This window comes from Amblyomma maculatum, chromosome 9 (assembly GCF_055883805.1).
Source record: "Amblyomma maculatum isolate TAMU_Amacu chromosome 9, ASM5588380v1, whole genome shotgun sequence".
Lineage (NCBI taxonomy): Eukaryota > Metazoa > Arthropoda > Arachnida > Ixodida > Ixodidae > Amblyomma > Amblyomma maculatum.
In genome coordinates this window covers 16,608,692-16,624,788 of record NC_139352.1, presented here as the reverse complement: position 1 = coordinate 16,624,788, position 16,097 = coordinate 16,608,692, and the positions used below count along the sequence as shown (strand labels likewise).

Below are 16,097 nucleotides of genomic sequence, written 5' to 3'. Positions count from 1 at the left end.
CAACTGAATTTCCTATAACCTCTATGTTGTGCCTTACATACATGAGGGGACTTTATAACCTGTGGTTATGTCAAAAACAGCACCCGAAACAGAACGGCGCGTTGAAAGCAATCTGCGATGCGACAAGAAGCAAGCAGAGCGTCCTGCGCCGCTACCACTCTTCGAGTATTTCCAGAACTAGCCGCATGGCGGCTACACCGTGTGTAGAAAGGTGTATAAATAGCGATATCGCAGTGATATTTTCCAAGAACCTGTAAGAATGCAATTCCTTACCATAAGTGAGTAGCATCCCATTCATTATAAAATATTCTTACAACGCTAAGCACTGCGTTTGTGCTCATAACTGAAGTATTACGCTGTTTTGGCGCACCACTTCATATTTTTCATCAGTTCTCCTATGTCGTAAGAAAATTGTTGACTATAATATCTTTATATTTGTTGCTTTGTATTCTTGTATAAATTACTATTTGTGTTCTCTTCATTCTTGTTTATTTCGCTTCCCCACGGTAATAATCTCTGTACCCTGAGGGGAAAAGAAATTCTGCCTGCTCGCACAATCTATCGAAACATGCAATCCTTCCATCCTAATGATGCCATTTTCTTTTTTTAGCTTTGATTTCTTTTTGAGGCCCACATCAGCTTACATCACTTACACACCCTGAAAAAGAGGGGTATTCTATTCTACTCCTGGTATGTCATTCCCGCCATAACAACAAGGTCACAAGGTGTTTGCAGCATATGTTTGCAGGGTCAAGCACACTATAATGGGTGATTGTGCTCCTATGTAGCTCTAGAACCAGGGCACAATAATAGACAATTGTGCTCCCACTATAACCCTTGCCCAATCGGGGGACGACGGGCGCGTCGAAGCAAAATCACCTTTTGTAGTGTTGCAAACATTTTGTGAGACGAAGTATAGTTCGTCCGCGTGCGCAAAAAGTATCACTGCCAATGCTAGCGAAACTTTGTTCCAGAATTGGCCATTTTCAGCAGCAGTGCTTTCAGGAATGCGGGAGTAGACAGATTTAGAATAGGTCGGCGGCAAACATGGGGAACTCCAACCACGCCTTGATACACCCTTTCAGCGTCAACGTTCTGCGATTTCGCACTAGCTTGTAGCACTGTTAAGAATTAGGACAATGCGCCAGGAGAATTCGGGGCCGAGAAGGCCATGGTGTACACAATAGCTGATGGGTTTGCTGCACACGTGTTTTTCCACGGGCGGCTCCTTTTTGACCTAGGCCTCAGGTCATCCTCATGAATAAAGGTTTATGAATGAATGAATGAATGAATGAATGAATGAATGAATGAATGAATGAATGAATGAATGAATGAATGAATGAATGAATGAATGAATGAATGAAATGAGGGGTGGTTTTTATTTAGGACGCAGTGGAGAGAGCGCAAAATATAATGAATTGTGACAAGCACTCCTAGAAGGAAAAAAGAGCAGTGTGCACTTGCGCAAATCAACGACATTTTACTTACATGTAGTCACGTGGGGTACAGCACCGCAACTAATAGGGTTTCTCCGCTAGATAGCACCTCAGTTGTTTTTATGTGATTTTCAATGGCAAATTAAAATTGCAAAGCTTATTTTCTTTGATATTGTAGTGTTCGATCTGTACTATATGAGGCAAGGTCTTTTCACCTCCGCCATAATCTAATGACATACTTTGGCCAGTGTTCTGTCCCTTTAAGAGAAGCACTGTTCAGCCAGCAGTGTGACTAGCGTATTGACCTAACAAGGTGGGACAGCAATCCGGGAATGATACCGGCAGTTGGTCGCCATGGTTTATTTGGGATCCCAAGCGGCCACTTCGCGCCCGAACTTCGATGATTGTCGCCGTCACTGAAGTGATCAGAACACAACACAGCTGATTTCGAAGGCAGCAATTTTTTTCACGGTACAGAACCACGAGTTTCTTAATGTGCGAAACACCACGTTGTTTTGGTCGCCAGTGTTTCCGCATTCGAACACTCTGGTGACCAAAGGCAGAATAGCCACTCATCGCTTCACGCACTCACACGAAATGTTTATTTTTTTTTTTATGACACCAGACAGATAAGTTTACAAGAACAGATGAGAATTATTTTGCAACTGAGCAAAAGGGGCACATTGGTCGGAGAGCGATGTCGAAGCGCGGGGCGCGCGATTCCGAAATCGCTGTCTGCTGGTCGACCTCGCGAAATCTCTTTAGCAACGTTGTTTCTTGGCTAGTTGGTTCATGTTTTAACGGTGGAATCTTTTGAACACAAAAGGACGGAACTGGAAGGGAAAAGGCGCTTGCAGCATACTGCATTGAGCCGTCGTTCACTAAAGCGTGTGATGCAGCGCAGCTGCGCAGCAAAAGGGGCCGAGGGGATACTCAGCGAACGATGTCACTTCCGACATTTTGCGGCATCCCCCCCCACCCCCCTACTCCAGCCCCTCACCTGGCAAAGCCGGAAGCGATGAGGCCACGTTTTTAGCAAATTATCTCGGCATATAGTGAAGAACCACGCTTTCACGGGTCGGAAATGCCTCACCTTTTGAGGTGCTGGCCAAACGACCGAAAAAAAAAAATAATACTGTGAGCCTTCTGTGGACCTTCTTTCATTTGTACATGCCATTATCTTCTTCTTTCATTTGTACATACCATCATCATCGTCCCGCGGCGCCGGCTCCGGCGCGCGCCTGGCTTCGTGATCAGAATAAAACGCTAGACAAGGCTTCGCTGTCCTTGCGTCACGACCTCGCCGTCTCGACCTTGCCTTCTTTTACAATACTATCGAAGCGGATTCTTGGGCAGAAACTTTTCTAGACATGAACCCGACAAAGTCGGGCCGGGTCAAAACTGGGTGTTGGGCTAAGCGAAGCGTCGGACCAGCGCTTCCTCTCTTTCCTCGTTGTAGGTCGGGAAGCAGCAGGAGACGGGACCGGGAGGTGTTCGGCTGCGCATTCCTCTCTCCACTTTTTTTTTTTTATAGACCCTAGTCAACCAGCTTGCGTCGAGCTCAAGTATACAATGCTATAGTTTCTTGCTGCTGTCGCGTGCTTCAATGGCCGGTCGAATCTCCCGTACTCGGGAATTCCAAGCGCAATCTGAATGCGCCGCGCGAGGAAAGCATGCTGGCGGAGGCATATGGTCTGCTATACTCCGTTTCATACATCAGGCGTTTCATACGTGTCGGCGTAAATATGCGGATCAGTGGATATGCGCGTGATCTACGTGGAGCAGAGAAGCTGCGGTATTTTGGAAAGGTTCGGCTGTGTGGCGACATCGACCTTTACGACTACGGTGATTCCGACGGGATGCGGGACTGCTGCCACGAGTTGAATTCACCGACATAAAAGATATTTCTTGTGCACAGAACAAGTTTTGTGACGCGAGATCAATTAAAAGCTTATGAATCTATGGAAACACACAATTTCCTGACGAGTGGGTGGGTGCAAGAACCATGTGTCAGGGTGCTTGCTAACGGTCGACGCGTCGTTCTCGGAAAGGTCAGAAATTTGCGGCATGGCTGTTCATGTAGCTAGCCTATAGATATTTCCACCCTGATCTACATCTAAGTGACGAGCAACAGACTGATATAACGGATTCACTGCTTACTGGTTCACCTAAAATAGGTTTGTCGTCGCATCCATTTGTAGCATAGTGCACGCAGAACGGAAAAGCGTTTTCGGTGTGCCATTCGTGCTGTGAGCGCGGAAAGTTTTCTGTTTTACTGCTGAGATACTGTAGCGGAAGTGTTTTATTAATGTGTTGGACCAGTGTCGGTAAAGCTTGTGCAGCTAGTCCACTACAGCTACCAAAAATCTGTTGCCGGAGTCGGGACTCTTCTTTTTTTTTTTTATAACTGGACTGTCCAAGCCTTTGCGATTGGTAGGACGAAACCATTCTGCTCTCCGTCTAGTTGTGAGCTCTCCAGTTTTCTAACATTGGTTGGTAACAACTTTGGGAATGTAAAAAAAGCCTACATGGGCAGCGTTCTCGTCCCCAGGCCTTTTTTTTTTATTGATTACTAGACCAAAACACAGAACAGTTCATTGCTGGCACTCGGCAGCCACGATGGGTGTCGCGGCGCAAAGCAATGCCAACATGCGCAGCACAAAGCTCCACGTATTAAACTGGTCGCGGGCACACTTCCGATGGTGTTTGTATCCCATGGCGAACTTGAGACTGCGAGCAGGAGCTTCGGGCGTGCGAACGACCGTGAAAATGGCGCTCTAGACCGCGCGATGCTAGCGCCGCCTGGAAGCATGGTGTCAGTGAACCCCCCCCTATAGGTCAGCATACTTCCCGCAGAATTTGCACCTACCCGTGAACGTCGGGTCCACGTGTTTTAGTATGGCGGGATCTAGAAAACACATGGTTTGGAGCCGTCTAAGGTGGCACTCCTCAAATCTGTCGAGACATTTGGTGGGCCCCGGGAGTGCCCTCCTGCAGAGGCGTAAATAATTTGTAATGTAATAATGTAATGTAAAAGAGGCCCACAGTCACCACCATTTTCGGTGGGGTTGAAGAAATCGCGGCTGGTATCACCTAGCAACAACAAGCTTTCACTGATCAATCCACACTCTTTCTTCGGCTAAAATGCTAGAACAAAGAGCAGGCACTTTACGCATCATTAATTTAGAGCGACTAGCCACAAACCAGCTGTGTAAAGATTGTATAGGCACTGCTGTCAACAACTCTATCGCCCTGATCCAGGCATTCTGTTGTTCTTCACCCCTCGGAAAATTGAAAACACAATTTTTGGGTGCAGATCCGTAATTGCTCCCGCAAGTGGGCACGCAGCACGTATTAGGCATCTCCTGGCAGAAGCGCAATCCACATCCCACTCCAGTGAAGGCATTATCATTTCGACGGACACGGCAGCAAGCGCAGCACGAGGTGTAGACTGTGCGTGCGCAGACGGTTGACATCTAGAAAAAAAGTGCGTTCGGAAGCATGTCGTGGCATGCCGCCTCTTTTCTTGCCCCAAGTGCCACGTGTTCCCGGAACTGATCCCATTGCCGCCTCCGTCGTTCCCCATTCAACTTCTCCGAATTGATGGGGCTAACCGCCGTGTACCTACCTGGCCTAGCTTTCAACGGACGTGCGCTGCTCGTAGCTTCGAAACGTGCTGCACGCAACTTCTGTGTAGGTCTCTTTTGCGTGACGTAGCTCAGGGGGGAGGAGAGGGGAAAGCGAGAGCCACAAGGCCTTACTGGACCGTCAGCTATTCGTCTACGCATTCCTCCTCTCCCGCCTGCGCGTGGTTCGTTTGCTCGACGCAAGGTTTAGCGGTGATCTCGGCCCGAATCGAACAAAACAGGTTCATGTAAACCCGGACGGTTCGGGCAGATTCAGTCCGACAACCGGCTCCCCCTGACTCGGCCGCAGAAGACTTGCTTGAGAAAACCGCCATGCCTGTCCCGCCATCGAGGTTGCTACACCGGCTTCATGGCCACGTCGCCGGAGTCAACTGGCGGCCGACGCTGTTCGCCGAGGACGTGCCCTCTAGCCGCATCTGTGCCCTATGCCGCATGGTACCGAAAAAAACGCTGCTGCTTCCTTGCTCGCACTCCATATGCGAATTCTGCCTGAGAGCCAGCGTTCAAGATGGTACCAACGTGTGCCCTTTGGAAGGGGAGGTGTTCACGGAAGAGGAATGTGTTTGGTTCCCGTACCCCGACAGGAAAATGGCAGTCCTGAAGGTGCGTACCAGTGGCTTTGCCTTCATACCTACCTACTATAACACTGCAAATTTTATTACCCGGCTTACTTTAAGATACACTGTCAACATGAAGAAGCCGATTTGATGCACTATTAAATAAAAGGGGGGCATTTAGTTCACACTTTCAGCTAGCCAGCTTGCGATACTAATACCATTAGGCCAAACATCTACCTAAACGAAAGCTAAGAAGCCATGGTAGCACTAATGCTTTAAATATGTATCTGAAATGGGAAGCATACTGATATGGAAAAGCATTGTGCTGGCAGGACAGTATTTCGGTTGTGAAAAAGCGTTCGATGCTTCACATGGAACGGCAGCGAGGTGCATCTAAGCAGTCTGCGCATACAAATTATTAGTCAAAACTGCGGTTCAGCAGGAAGTCTGTTTGCAAGACTGCGTTGGCTCACTCGCTGCCGTTAAACGCTAAGACTCGAACGCGCTTAATTTTCTTTTCCAAGAAAGTGCAATATCTGGGAGAGAAGTGCCCAGGACGCGGCTTCGTCGGCAGGAGCAGGCAAAACTTCCTTGCTGAGCTCTCTATTGGTAGCTAGCATGCCCACGTTTCCAGCGGCAATTCTTTCGCTCTTTTTTTTTTTTTCGTGTTTTTAGCGCCTGCCGATTCGGCTATGGTGGTCTGAACCATAAAATTAAAGGGACCTCTTTGTGTAGGAGCAAAAACATCGATGAAACTGCAGCTACGTTGATCAGGCTGTACTGTGAATATTCTATATTTTATTTATTTATTGGTACTGCGATCTTTTTCATGACCTTAGCAGGGTAGGCATATATACAAGTTAACAATAGCTGGAAACAGTAAGCTTAATTCAAGCTTTTAAAAAATATCTGCAACTTCAAAACGAAATAACACATGAAACGAAAATTCAAAAAGAAACACAAAGTACAAGTGCAACACAAGGACACAATACAGTGTCAAGCATCTAAGAAAAAATAAAGATCCGTGTGAAGTGAGCTGCTGTGTTTCTCTTTTGAACGTTCTATACTTCGTCTAACAAGATGGTTGCAGCACTGCGAAAGGAAGATGCACCCTGGTCCTATCAGGATAACGCGCACTACAATAGGCAATGAACCATTTGCAGAAATCTGTCAGCTTCTCTGCAAGGCTTGTTTTCCAACCAAAAGGTCTCGTTCCCAGACGGCACACTCGCAGTCTTTGTTGAAACGAAAAGAGGCAGACGCCTTTCAATGGCCCATTCATGCTGGCGATTCGCGAAAGTGAGACAGGGAGGGAGCGTGACGAATGGGCCGAAACCAGTCATTTTGGAGCAGCAAGGCCCTGGACTATCTTCACCCCCTTCATCCTCTTCTTTAAATATAAAGGGGTGCTATTCAACCATTGTACCTTTTCGATGCCTCTCCCTGAATCATATTGAAGTCAACTGGACATTCCATACTTTTCTTGGAAAGAGAAATTTGCCTCTTTTCCCTTCTTCAAATAATGCGAGTGTGGCGTCTGGGAACGAGACCTTTTAGTTGTAAAACAAGCCTTGCAGAGAAGCTGACTTGCAGATTTCTGCACATGGTCTGCTTCTACTCGCCCCCCCCCCCCCCCCCCCCAATATGGCAGAGGTGACTGTAGGAGCACAATTCTCTATTATAGTGCGCAGGGGCGAGAGGCACCTAGGAAGGCAATTGCAAGGGATCCTCCAGTGCTGCAGATATCTTGTGTGGCAAAGTATAATGCATGAAGGAAAGAAGCCAACAGTCGGTATAATGCAGTATTCCGCTGCACGTGTCCCCGGTCACGGTGATTACCAAATTGGTGGAACCCCAGAGGCAAGACGGAGGCTCGGTGGCTGCTTTATTGTTGCCCGCGGCACCCGTCGCTTCAGGGCGCTCGTTCCTTCCATCGACAATAGACGTCGTCCTCACGTGTAATATCCACCCGTTACAAAGGGGAAGGCCACAACATCCATCCATCCATCCATTGTACAGTGTTCACAGAGTTCAATGTCACTTCTGTGGCCAGTGAATTTTTTTTTTTAGGCATTCTCGTTTCGCTACGTGCGCGTCCTTCCCTCTGCTCATGTGCATATAGCCTATTGTGAGGAAGCAGGTGTACGGTGGCTGACCAGTGCGCGATGAGGCGCCAATCATTGACTCGAGGTCATTGACTCGTTTAGTTTTGGGTGCTCAAAATAGGCCCCTGGTTAAGCTGGTATTACAGCGGAGTGTTTGATACCTCGGCGACAGCTTTCTTATTTTTTTTTTATAAAGAACCTTCAGCGAATATTCCCGCGGCATACGTTGGTCCCGTATGCACATATACGGAAAAGAAAACTTAGTGGAAAGCAGAGGTTTAGAATGCTGTGACGTCAATGCTGTTCGTATATTTGCTTGGGACCTCTCCTTTCCAAAGTATCTGAGTAGTTATCATTTAGTGAGTCTGATTAGTTGACGGAAACGTTATTTTCCTTTCCCTAATCATCGATTGGTGAGAAGTGTTGCCTTATTGCTTATTGGTTGTCCCCGTCAAGGGCGGAGACAGAGGGCTTAACAGAGGGCTTAAAAGTAAGCGCTCTGGATTAAACCAGGGCTGATTTCGTTTGATCAACGGTTCAGTCATGTAAATAGTTTTCTCCTTGCTTCTTTCTTTTTGTTTTATCTATGTGTAAATTAATAGTTAACCTTTCTTTCCTGCAGTCGAGTGATGTGAATGTGTGCGAGTCCGAACCATCATTACATCAAGAACATCAATATCCTCATCAACTGCTTTCCCAACATTACCGCATGAAAGGAAGACTCAACTATGGGTTTCAAACATTTCTAGTGAAGTTAGTAATACTGTGGCATTAGTTAGAATTATTCCAGTCTGTAATTGTTCTGGGGAAATAAGTATACTTATTCGCAACTTTCACGAACAGTGTCGCCGCCACGCGGCCGCTTCCGGTACCGCCCTTGGGGGGATACTCTGAGAACGGCTCGTGCTTCTCCAGCTTGGTGCTGCGTCTCACGCGGAACTTTTTGCGTGGAGCTCGGTCGAGCAGCGTTTGTAGTGTGTAACTGCTTTTTGAGTTGGCTTTGGCTCGCAGCCATGATAACAGATTAATAATATAGCTTCTATTTTGGTCTGTGGGGCACGCAGTACGATGGGAAAGCATAAAATCAGTCGACTCTTCTATACACCAATGTGTTCTGACTGTGCGGTCAAAGGCGGGATAAACTTGCACATGTTACCTCCAGATTATATGCCCAGGAAGGAGAGAATAATTGAGTTAATTAATATCTCGATAAGAGCAACACGGTTACTTTACCGTGAAAAGCATCGTGATAAATCCTGCTCGACGAAGAGACACCCCCTTAGTGACAATACGAGCGGCGTAACTGTCTTAGTTCTGATGTTATGCATGAGTCACGTTTTTCCTTGCCGCTCTAAACTGAGGAAAAAAAAAAAAAAAAGAAGACAGCGACTAAAGCTATGACGGTTTTCAGTGCGCATTTCTCATAGGAGATGTTTGACAGACGTATGTTGCGAGCCATGCGTGATGGTAACATTTTTTATTGCCAATTCATGGCCCGCACATGTTTGAGAAATTAAGAACGTTTGTTTCCTACCCGGTTGAGGGAATGCAGTGTTTTCAATCAGCAACTGTCAGATGGACGTTAGATTAGGAGCTTGTATTTAACGTTACGGAGCATACACTCGCAGTCCATATGCGGCTTGTTCTCGAAGCCAGAACTCTAGCTGTCTTGCTTGCAAGTAACTGTTCTCGAAAAAACGCTTGTGTCAGCACTGGGTCATCACTTGAGAAAGTCAATCCCTATCAGAAAAAAAAAAAACAGTTTGGTTAAAGTGATCGCAGTAGACCATCATTATTACTTTGTAGTGATGTTTTCTTGTGCCCAAACTAGGTATAGCAGGTACTTCGATGCATATTTCGAAGTGAAGAGAAAAATTAGGCCACGTAGAATGCGGGGTTGGCCGCTCGGCATGCTGTGCTATGCGCGTGAATGCACAGCGCGACATCTTGAAATGCTGCAGTTCGCGAGTGCCAGTGATCCATGGATAAAAGTTGAAACTTTTATCTATATTCATGTTTATTCTGTCTGCGTTGAACGTTTCTCCGTAGCATTAGAGGCTCCTGGGAACCTGTCGTACTTACCACACAACACAGTCAGCAGGATGTTTCACATACCTGACTAGCCACGCTCGAGGGATCTTTTGTATCGCACCTCTGCAACGCATGCTCACAAAGGGCTTGTACACTGACTGGCAATACCGTGCATATCTTCGCACCACAGAAAACTCGCGCGAGTTTTCTGAAGGCGCCCTTTTTCGCAAACTTGTGTGGAAACGGTAACGGGATGGTTGTCGGCCTTTCTTTTTTAGTATCTCGTACCGCTAGTATCTCGCTCCTCACTGAACCGAGTCGGCCTCAAAAAATTACAAGGGTTCAACGCTGCTGAACCAAATATTGAGCGAAAGCATTGCCTGCGGATGTCCGAGCGTTCTTCTTCCTCAGCCCACATATAAAGCCTCTCTTTAACCAAGCCGTATGAACGTGCCTTAGTGGCCTATAGGGGTAACGTGAATGACAGGGCCCTAGCAGGCTGATTCTGACATAACCGTCCCATGTGAAACGAGAGACCCAAGTTGGCAGCTCCTGCCAGCCCACATATAAAGCCCCGCTTTAACCAAACCGTATGAACGTGCCTGACGTCACGTATCACGTGAGCACCAGCTGCGCCTCTAGAGTCGGAGCGGACAGCGGCGTAGCTGCGAAGAAAAGCGGATCATACTAAACGTGCTGCCGAACTCCGTGCTTTCGCTTTGTGCACTTAGATTTAGCCGAGTTAATCATTTGCCAATTTTTTTCATCTTCGAATCTACTACCACAAGAGAAGGCGCAGTGCCTGTCTTAATTCTCGGTGGACACTTACACTGACCATTAAGAGCATAAAAAATACCGACACATTTAGACCGCTGCCAAGTTTTTTTCCAGGCACGGTGACGATGCACAGGAAGCTGCTACATTATACTGTAATTCGTTACAGAATGCTGAAAGGGTACCCCCCTTTCAGCATTCCTCCATCCCTGGGGATCCAAGGGAACTATCTTCCTCGAACGATGAAGAATTAAAGGCTCTCACCTTAAAATTCTGGAAAATAACGAACAGGCGGAGTTTAAGGCGCTACACCCCCCTCCCTCCCCTCCCCTAACTTTTTCAACGATTCAACATCGTTTTGATGATTTTAATGGCAGCTAAACTGTAAATAAAAAGGAACTCAATCTCTCTTAATTAACAAAATACAGGTTCTAAATCTCCTATAATAGAAACAGTTTAGCGCTGCCGCTTACCTCGGCCATCTACTGCTACATCACGCGCTGGTTGGTCCCCGCGTGCTGTATCCGCCGAAATTTGACAGGAACGTGGCGCCATCTGTCGCCACGGGGGTGATCTGCGCATGCGTACTGACGTTCGCGCGGTAGCGGTAGCGCTAAACTAAAAGTCTCTAATGTCACATATCTGTGCTAAATTGAGGCATTATACACAAATGCCGAAAATTATACCTGCATAGATCCGCTGTAGCTTGTATGATCACTGACATTGTGTTTTTGCTTTTTTTCTTCGTCCAGGCTCATTGCTGGAATCAGTCCTATGGCTGCGAGTTCGTGGGCACCTTGGACGCCGTTTTGCGCCACTACGAGGCTGAATGCGAATTCCACGCAGTCGAGTGCCAACAGTGCGCAGTATCAGTTCTACACAAGGAGCTGCTACCGCACTACGCGGCTGGATGCAAAGGCGGAGCTCCTTTACACAATACAGACAGTGATTGCGTACTCAGTCTGCGTGACGTCAGAGCAGCTGTGGAAGAACTGAAGGCTGTGATGAGAGACCCGCACCGCGACCAGTTACCAGCCCTCCAGAGCCAGATGAACCAACTCGTGGAGCAGTGCAGGGAGAGTGCCACGCGTTTGATGGAAACCATGCGCTTGGTTTCTCAGTCAACCGATGAGATAAAGGGGGAGGTGATGCGAACAGCGAGCGCTGCTCATTTTACGGGTGCAGAAAATCACCCTTCTCTGGAAGGTCCGGCGGAAGAGGCTGAAGGAGATTTCATTCCCTGGCGCACAGAGAAGGTGCTAATTCTTCGCCGCCTGGAAATGCTGGCGAAACAGTCAGTCAATGCTCTCGAACAGCTGCGGTGTAGCGCTCAGTCAGATAGAATCCACCCAACACCGCCTATTACGATGAGGTTGATCGAAGACATTGAATGCTTCTCAGGTCCGATTGATACCCAGTACTATACATTCACGCTAAGCAGGGCTGAAGATGTATTGAATTGTCGGAACATACATTATTCGAAGGATTGGGAGAAGCAGATTATATGGGGGCACAGGGACAGGTGTCTCATTGTTAGTTTCACCACTTACTTCACAGGCGAATTAACTGTTCTTTTGCAATGGTTCTGCCTACTTCAATCTGCTCGGCAGCCATCGGATGCACCTGAAATGAAAGTGCTCCATAGAGATTATCACAAGAGCTGTCAAATGGTGCCAACTAGCGTTGAAAAGTTACATGATTTTCATGGTTATGAAGTTGGTTTCTCTGCAAATACAAAGCAACTCAAGGACGAAGGATTCTTCCCCAACGGAGAACTTCGCTTGCTGCTAATGTTCAAATCATTGCGCTAAGAAGGCTAAATCAACGTTGAGCTCGATGACACCCTGCTCTTGGTATTGTCACGTGCTATAAGTGGGTACTGCACCACACCATCAGTTTCTACCTTTTTTTTTCGTTTTTTTTTCTTATACTAACCATTTTCCTGCTGTTCGGTCACAAAGCGTCGTATAGGAACGGCGCTTCAGAGTTGCTTGCTTTTCGTGTCCTTTTTAGTGCTGCCTAATATGTCTCCGTGTTCCTTTCCTCAAATCGGCGCCCAAAGATAAGTGTCCGTTTTGCTTAGCTCATTGTTCCTTCCAATTTATTGCTCTTGCAGAAATATTATTGTCATCGCTGTTTTAACTGCGATAATAAAAAACAATGGTTCTGAAAGTCTTCTTTTTTTCATGCTCTGCTGAGATGAACGGCTTCCCTCACTCATTAGAGGTTCGTGCGAACTTCTTATCAAGTGCAAGAACACTACCAAGATGTATGTACATCTTCCAGGACATATCTATCGAGGTTCAAAACACGAATAAGTTGAAACAAAATTAAGACAGCAGTTGTCAGTATATTATTGTGATATAATTACCTATGTGAGTTTACAACTCAGGGAAAAATATCACACAGAACATACAGCATCAAAGTGGAAGCTGTTGCTCCGATGTTCATCCAAGCATGCGTTTACACAACTTTGAAAGTGCGGTTGTGATAAGATGTTATTGAAAAAAAAAAATGTCCTATATTTTTGCCACACACCCATGCTACAAAACGCTCTATCTTATACCTACTCTCTCACATTGAGCTCTCTCTTGTGCCTGGAATTTTCTGACTGCGTTCTGTATAAAGTAACAAATTGTACAGTTTCAATAGACTTAATCATCTGCTCTCTGAGGAGCAAGTAAATGTAGGTGATATGAAATATGCTGCCAGTTGACTGTGTTTTTATCAGATTTCTGATAGGGATTCTATTTGTAGATATTGATACATATAGCTCTAACGTAAAAAAAAAAAAGATGCATTTCTGTTCTTAAGGTAGTATATTTGCGAAAAAATTCCTCGGCGCGGCGAGCAGCTTTTCAACCCTGCTGCTACCTTTTAGCGGCATTCTCTACTGACGCCTTCCTTCTCTGTAGAGTGGGCAGGAAACACACCTTCTGACGCAATTAGCTAGCTTTACTCCTACTACCCAGAGATTAGGTAGCCAGTATTAACGGCGCAAAAAAATACTGTTCCCCAAATATGGTTATGGTCACATTGTAGTTAACATGCGCACCTACATTGTCACCGTACGTCCATTTGGGGACACATCCTCGGTAGTTCAGTGGTTACCAGGCGCGTAGCCAGGGGGGGGGGGGGGGGTGGGGGGGGGGGGGGGGGGGGGGGGGGGGGCGAAATGTTTTCGTGCTGTCATGCACCGCCGACCAAAACAACCACCGGCGCTCGAAAGCATTCTGGGTTTTGTCTACAATATCTTTTTCCGGTTCGTTTGAAAATACATTTCGGCACGAACATTACGAACTTGGGGGCTACATTTCGTAGCAACGCCCATGCAGACGGAGTCACGTAAAGCCAGGAACCATTTCCGAGCACTCAAGGGCGTTTAGATAGCGAGCGGGCTCGTCGCGTCAACTGGCGCCGGCCGCGGAGGTGGGGGTGGACGACCAAACAAGACAGGTTTCCATTCCCGCTCAGTGTTTCAAAAGCCCTGTATACATGGACTCGACAGAGTCGGGTCGAGTAAGCCTGTCGAGTAAAAAACCAGTTGTCCGGTTCATGTATACCCAGTCGGGTCGAGTAAAATAGCCGCGGAGCGGGTCGCGTTAACTCGCTTGCAGGGGGTAGGTTAACTCGCTTGACCCGCTTGTCTAAAAGCATGTAGACGCTGTCGAGTCAGCGAGTCGAGTTATGCCGAACTCTGGGATTAAAAAGCAACCGGAGCGGTGAGGAGTGTCAGCGAAGTTGAATGCTTTTTAGCCCTCATCAACGATAAAAAAGAATAATCGAAGCTCTCGATAGTAAAAGGCAACGGAATCAAATACGAGTAAGAAACTTGCACAATAACTACAAATCTCGACGCTACGCGCCGCTGCGATACTTACTCGCTAGAAAGCGAGTTCTTGTAGACACCAATCGGGTCGAGTAATTGTGACCTCGCTTACTCGACGCTTACCCGACCCGGTGCTGTCGAGTCCATGTATACAGGGCTAAAGGCGGTATTTCCCTCGCCTTCGACTCCCCACTTCCTCAAAATCCCTGTGTCTCTCCTTGGGGCTTTCTTTTTTCTCGTGCCTTCTGCGAATCCTCACCGCGCTGTAGCAGCTCTTAGTGGTACTCCCTCGCCCTTCTCCCCGTACACTATGCTCTCTCCATGGTTGCGCTTTTTGTTCGTGGTTGTTTTTTTTTTTTTTCGTTTTCATGCTTCTTCCTACACGCCGAAGAGAAGGAGCTGAACATTGTCCCAGGAGCGTTTTGGTTTTTTTATTGCACCTCGTTTGTTTTCCGAGCGTCATCGGGTGACGCTCGGTTCTCAGACTTCCGGTCGTCGCGCCTGTTTTCCCCCGAGCGTCATATTCTAGAGCACTATACCCATGCATTCACGGTCTGCCTTTCCCGTCCCGTCTGCGTTTGCATAGCTTTCAGCCTTGTCTGCTGTCTTCCTCGGCCGCCGGTGTCTTCAGTTTCTTGACCTCTCGGAATTGTGTGCGACAGCAGCCCGAACGACTCGGGTCGTTCGCGAGCGCATACCTGCAGGTGGGAGTCCACATATACTGGCGGCCGCCGCGGAGGGAGCACTTTCCTTCATATCCCTGTCCCATTCAGCGCAAATTAGCGTGCACTCCTGCCGAGCACGGCTTTCTACAAGACCGCTTTCTTCTCTCGCGCTGCCTGGGTCAGTCTCTTTGGTACCGTCTTCTGCGGTTTGACCAACGGCGGCCGGTGACCCCTCGCGGAGTTGACGCGATAGCATCGACTCTGCATGGATGCTGGGAGACGATCGAGCGTGCGAGTTGCCCGCGTGCAAACATATGTCGTCGTCGCTTTTAGTCCGGAGCTGCTTTCATTATGGTCGGCGAGAGGCATCTCATAACGAATGGAATGTATACGCGTACGTATCACCGACGAGAGCACGGACTGATGATCGCTACAGAGTTTGGATATCGGATGACAGGTGAGCACGAATTATTCGTCCGCGAATCTTAAAATTGAGATTAACAAAGAGGATAGTGTAGTGTTTTTTTGTTTTTGACGTCCTTTCGCACATCGTTTAGGAAGTGCCAATGCGCAACGTGCACGCGTGTTTATCTCATGTGCACGCATCGTCCGAGCCAGAATCGACGGCGCAAAACATCAGCAAAGCAGCTCGGCACATTCAGTTCGGCAGCGCAGGATGTCACTGATTTTCGCACCGACCCGCAAGAATCGCGCACATGAGTATGCGAGCAGCTACGCTAGAGACGCAGCGAAGCAGGTGATTCCAAAAGGCCGTCCGCCGTGGCTTCGACGCAAATAAGGCCTAGCGACGACCAGGGAGCAGCGCACGATCGGAGTGCCGTCGGTCGCAGCGCCCGCGGACGGCATCTCTGCGGTAACCTGGCGACATCCGGTGCTGCACATAAGCGGTGCGAATTTGTGTACTTTCGCGATGAAGCTGAGGACAGACCTTTTTTGACGCACGTTTCATTTACACGAAGGTTGATGCTGCCTTTTTAATCGGTACGGTGTTGAATCGGACCTGCGTGCTCTTTTCGCACTGCTGCACCGACG

The 16,097-nt window shown here is 47.7% G+C and overlaps 1 protein-coding gene across 1 annotated transcript; it reads left to right on the top strand.

The window, feature by feature from the left end:
• The first annotated feature begins 5,194 nt into the window (after positions 1-5,194).
• LOC146178433 (uncharacterized) lies at positions 5,195-12,711 on the top strand. Its single transcript, XM_084578266.1, has 2 exons — positions 5,195-5,686; positions 11,303-12,711. The coding sequence occupies exons 1-2, from the start codon at positions 5,396-5,398 to the stop codon at positions 12,359-12,361; spliced, it is 1,350 nt and encodes a 449-aa protein (XP_084434392.1). The 5' UTR covers positions 5,195-5,395; the 3' UTR covers positions 12,362-12,711.
• The last annotated feature ends 3,386 nt before the right edge of the window (positions 12,712-16,097 follow it).

Excerpts from the sequence above, each read along its gene's own strand:
- LOC146178433 (XM_084578266.1), top strand. The coding sequence starts at position 5,396 with ATGCCTGTCCCGCCATCGAGGTTGCTACACCGGCTTCATGGCCACGTC. Across the intron at positions 5,687-11,302 it reads GGAAAATGGCAGTCCTGAAG|GCTCATTGCTGGAATCAGTC; the intron begins GTGCGTACCAGT and ends TTCTTCGTCCAG.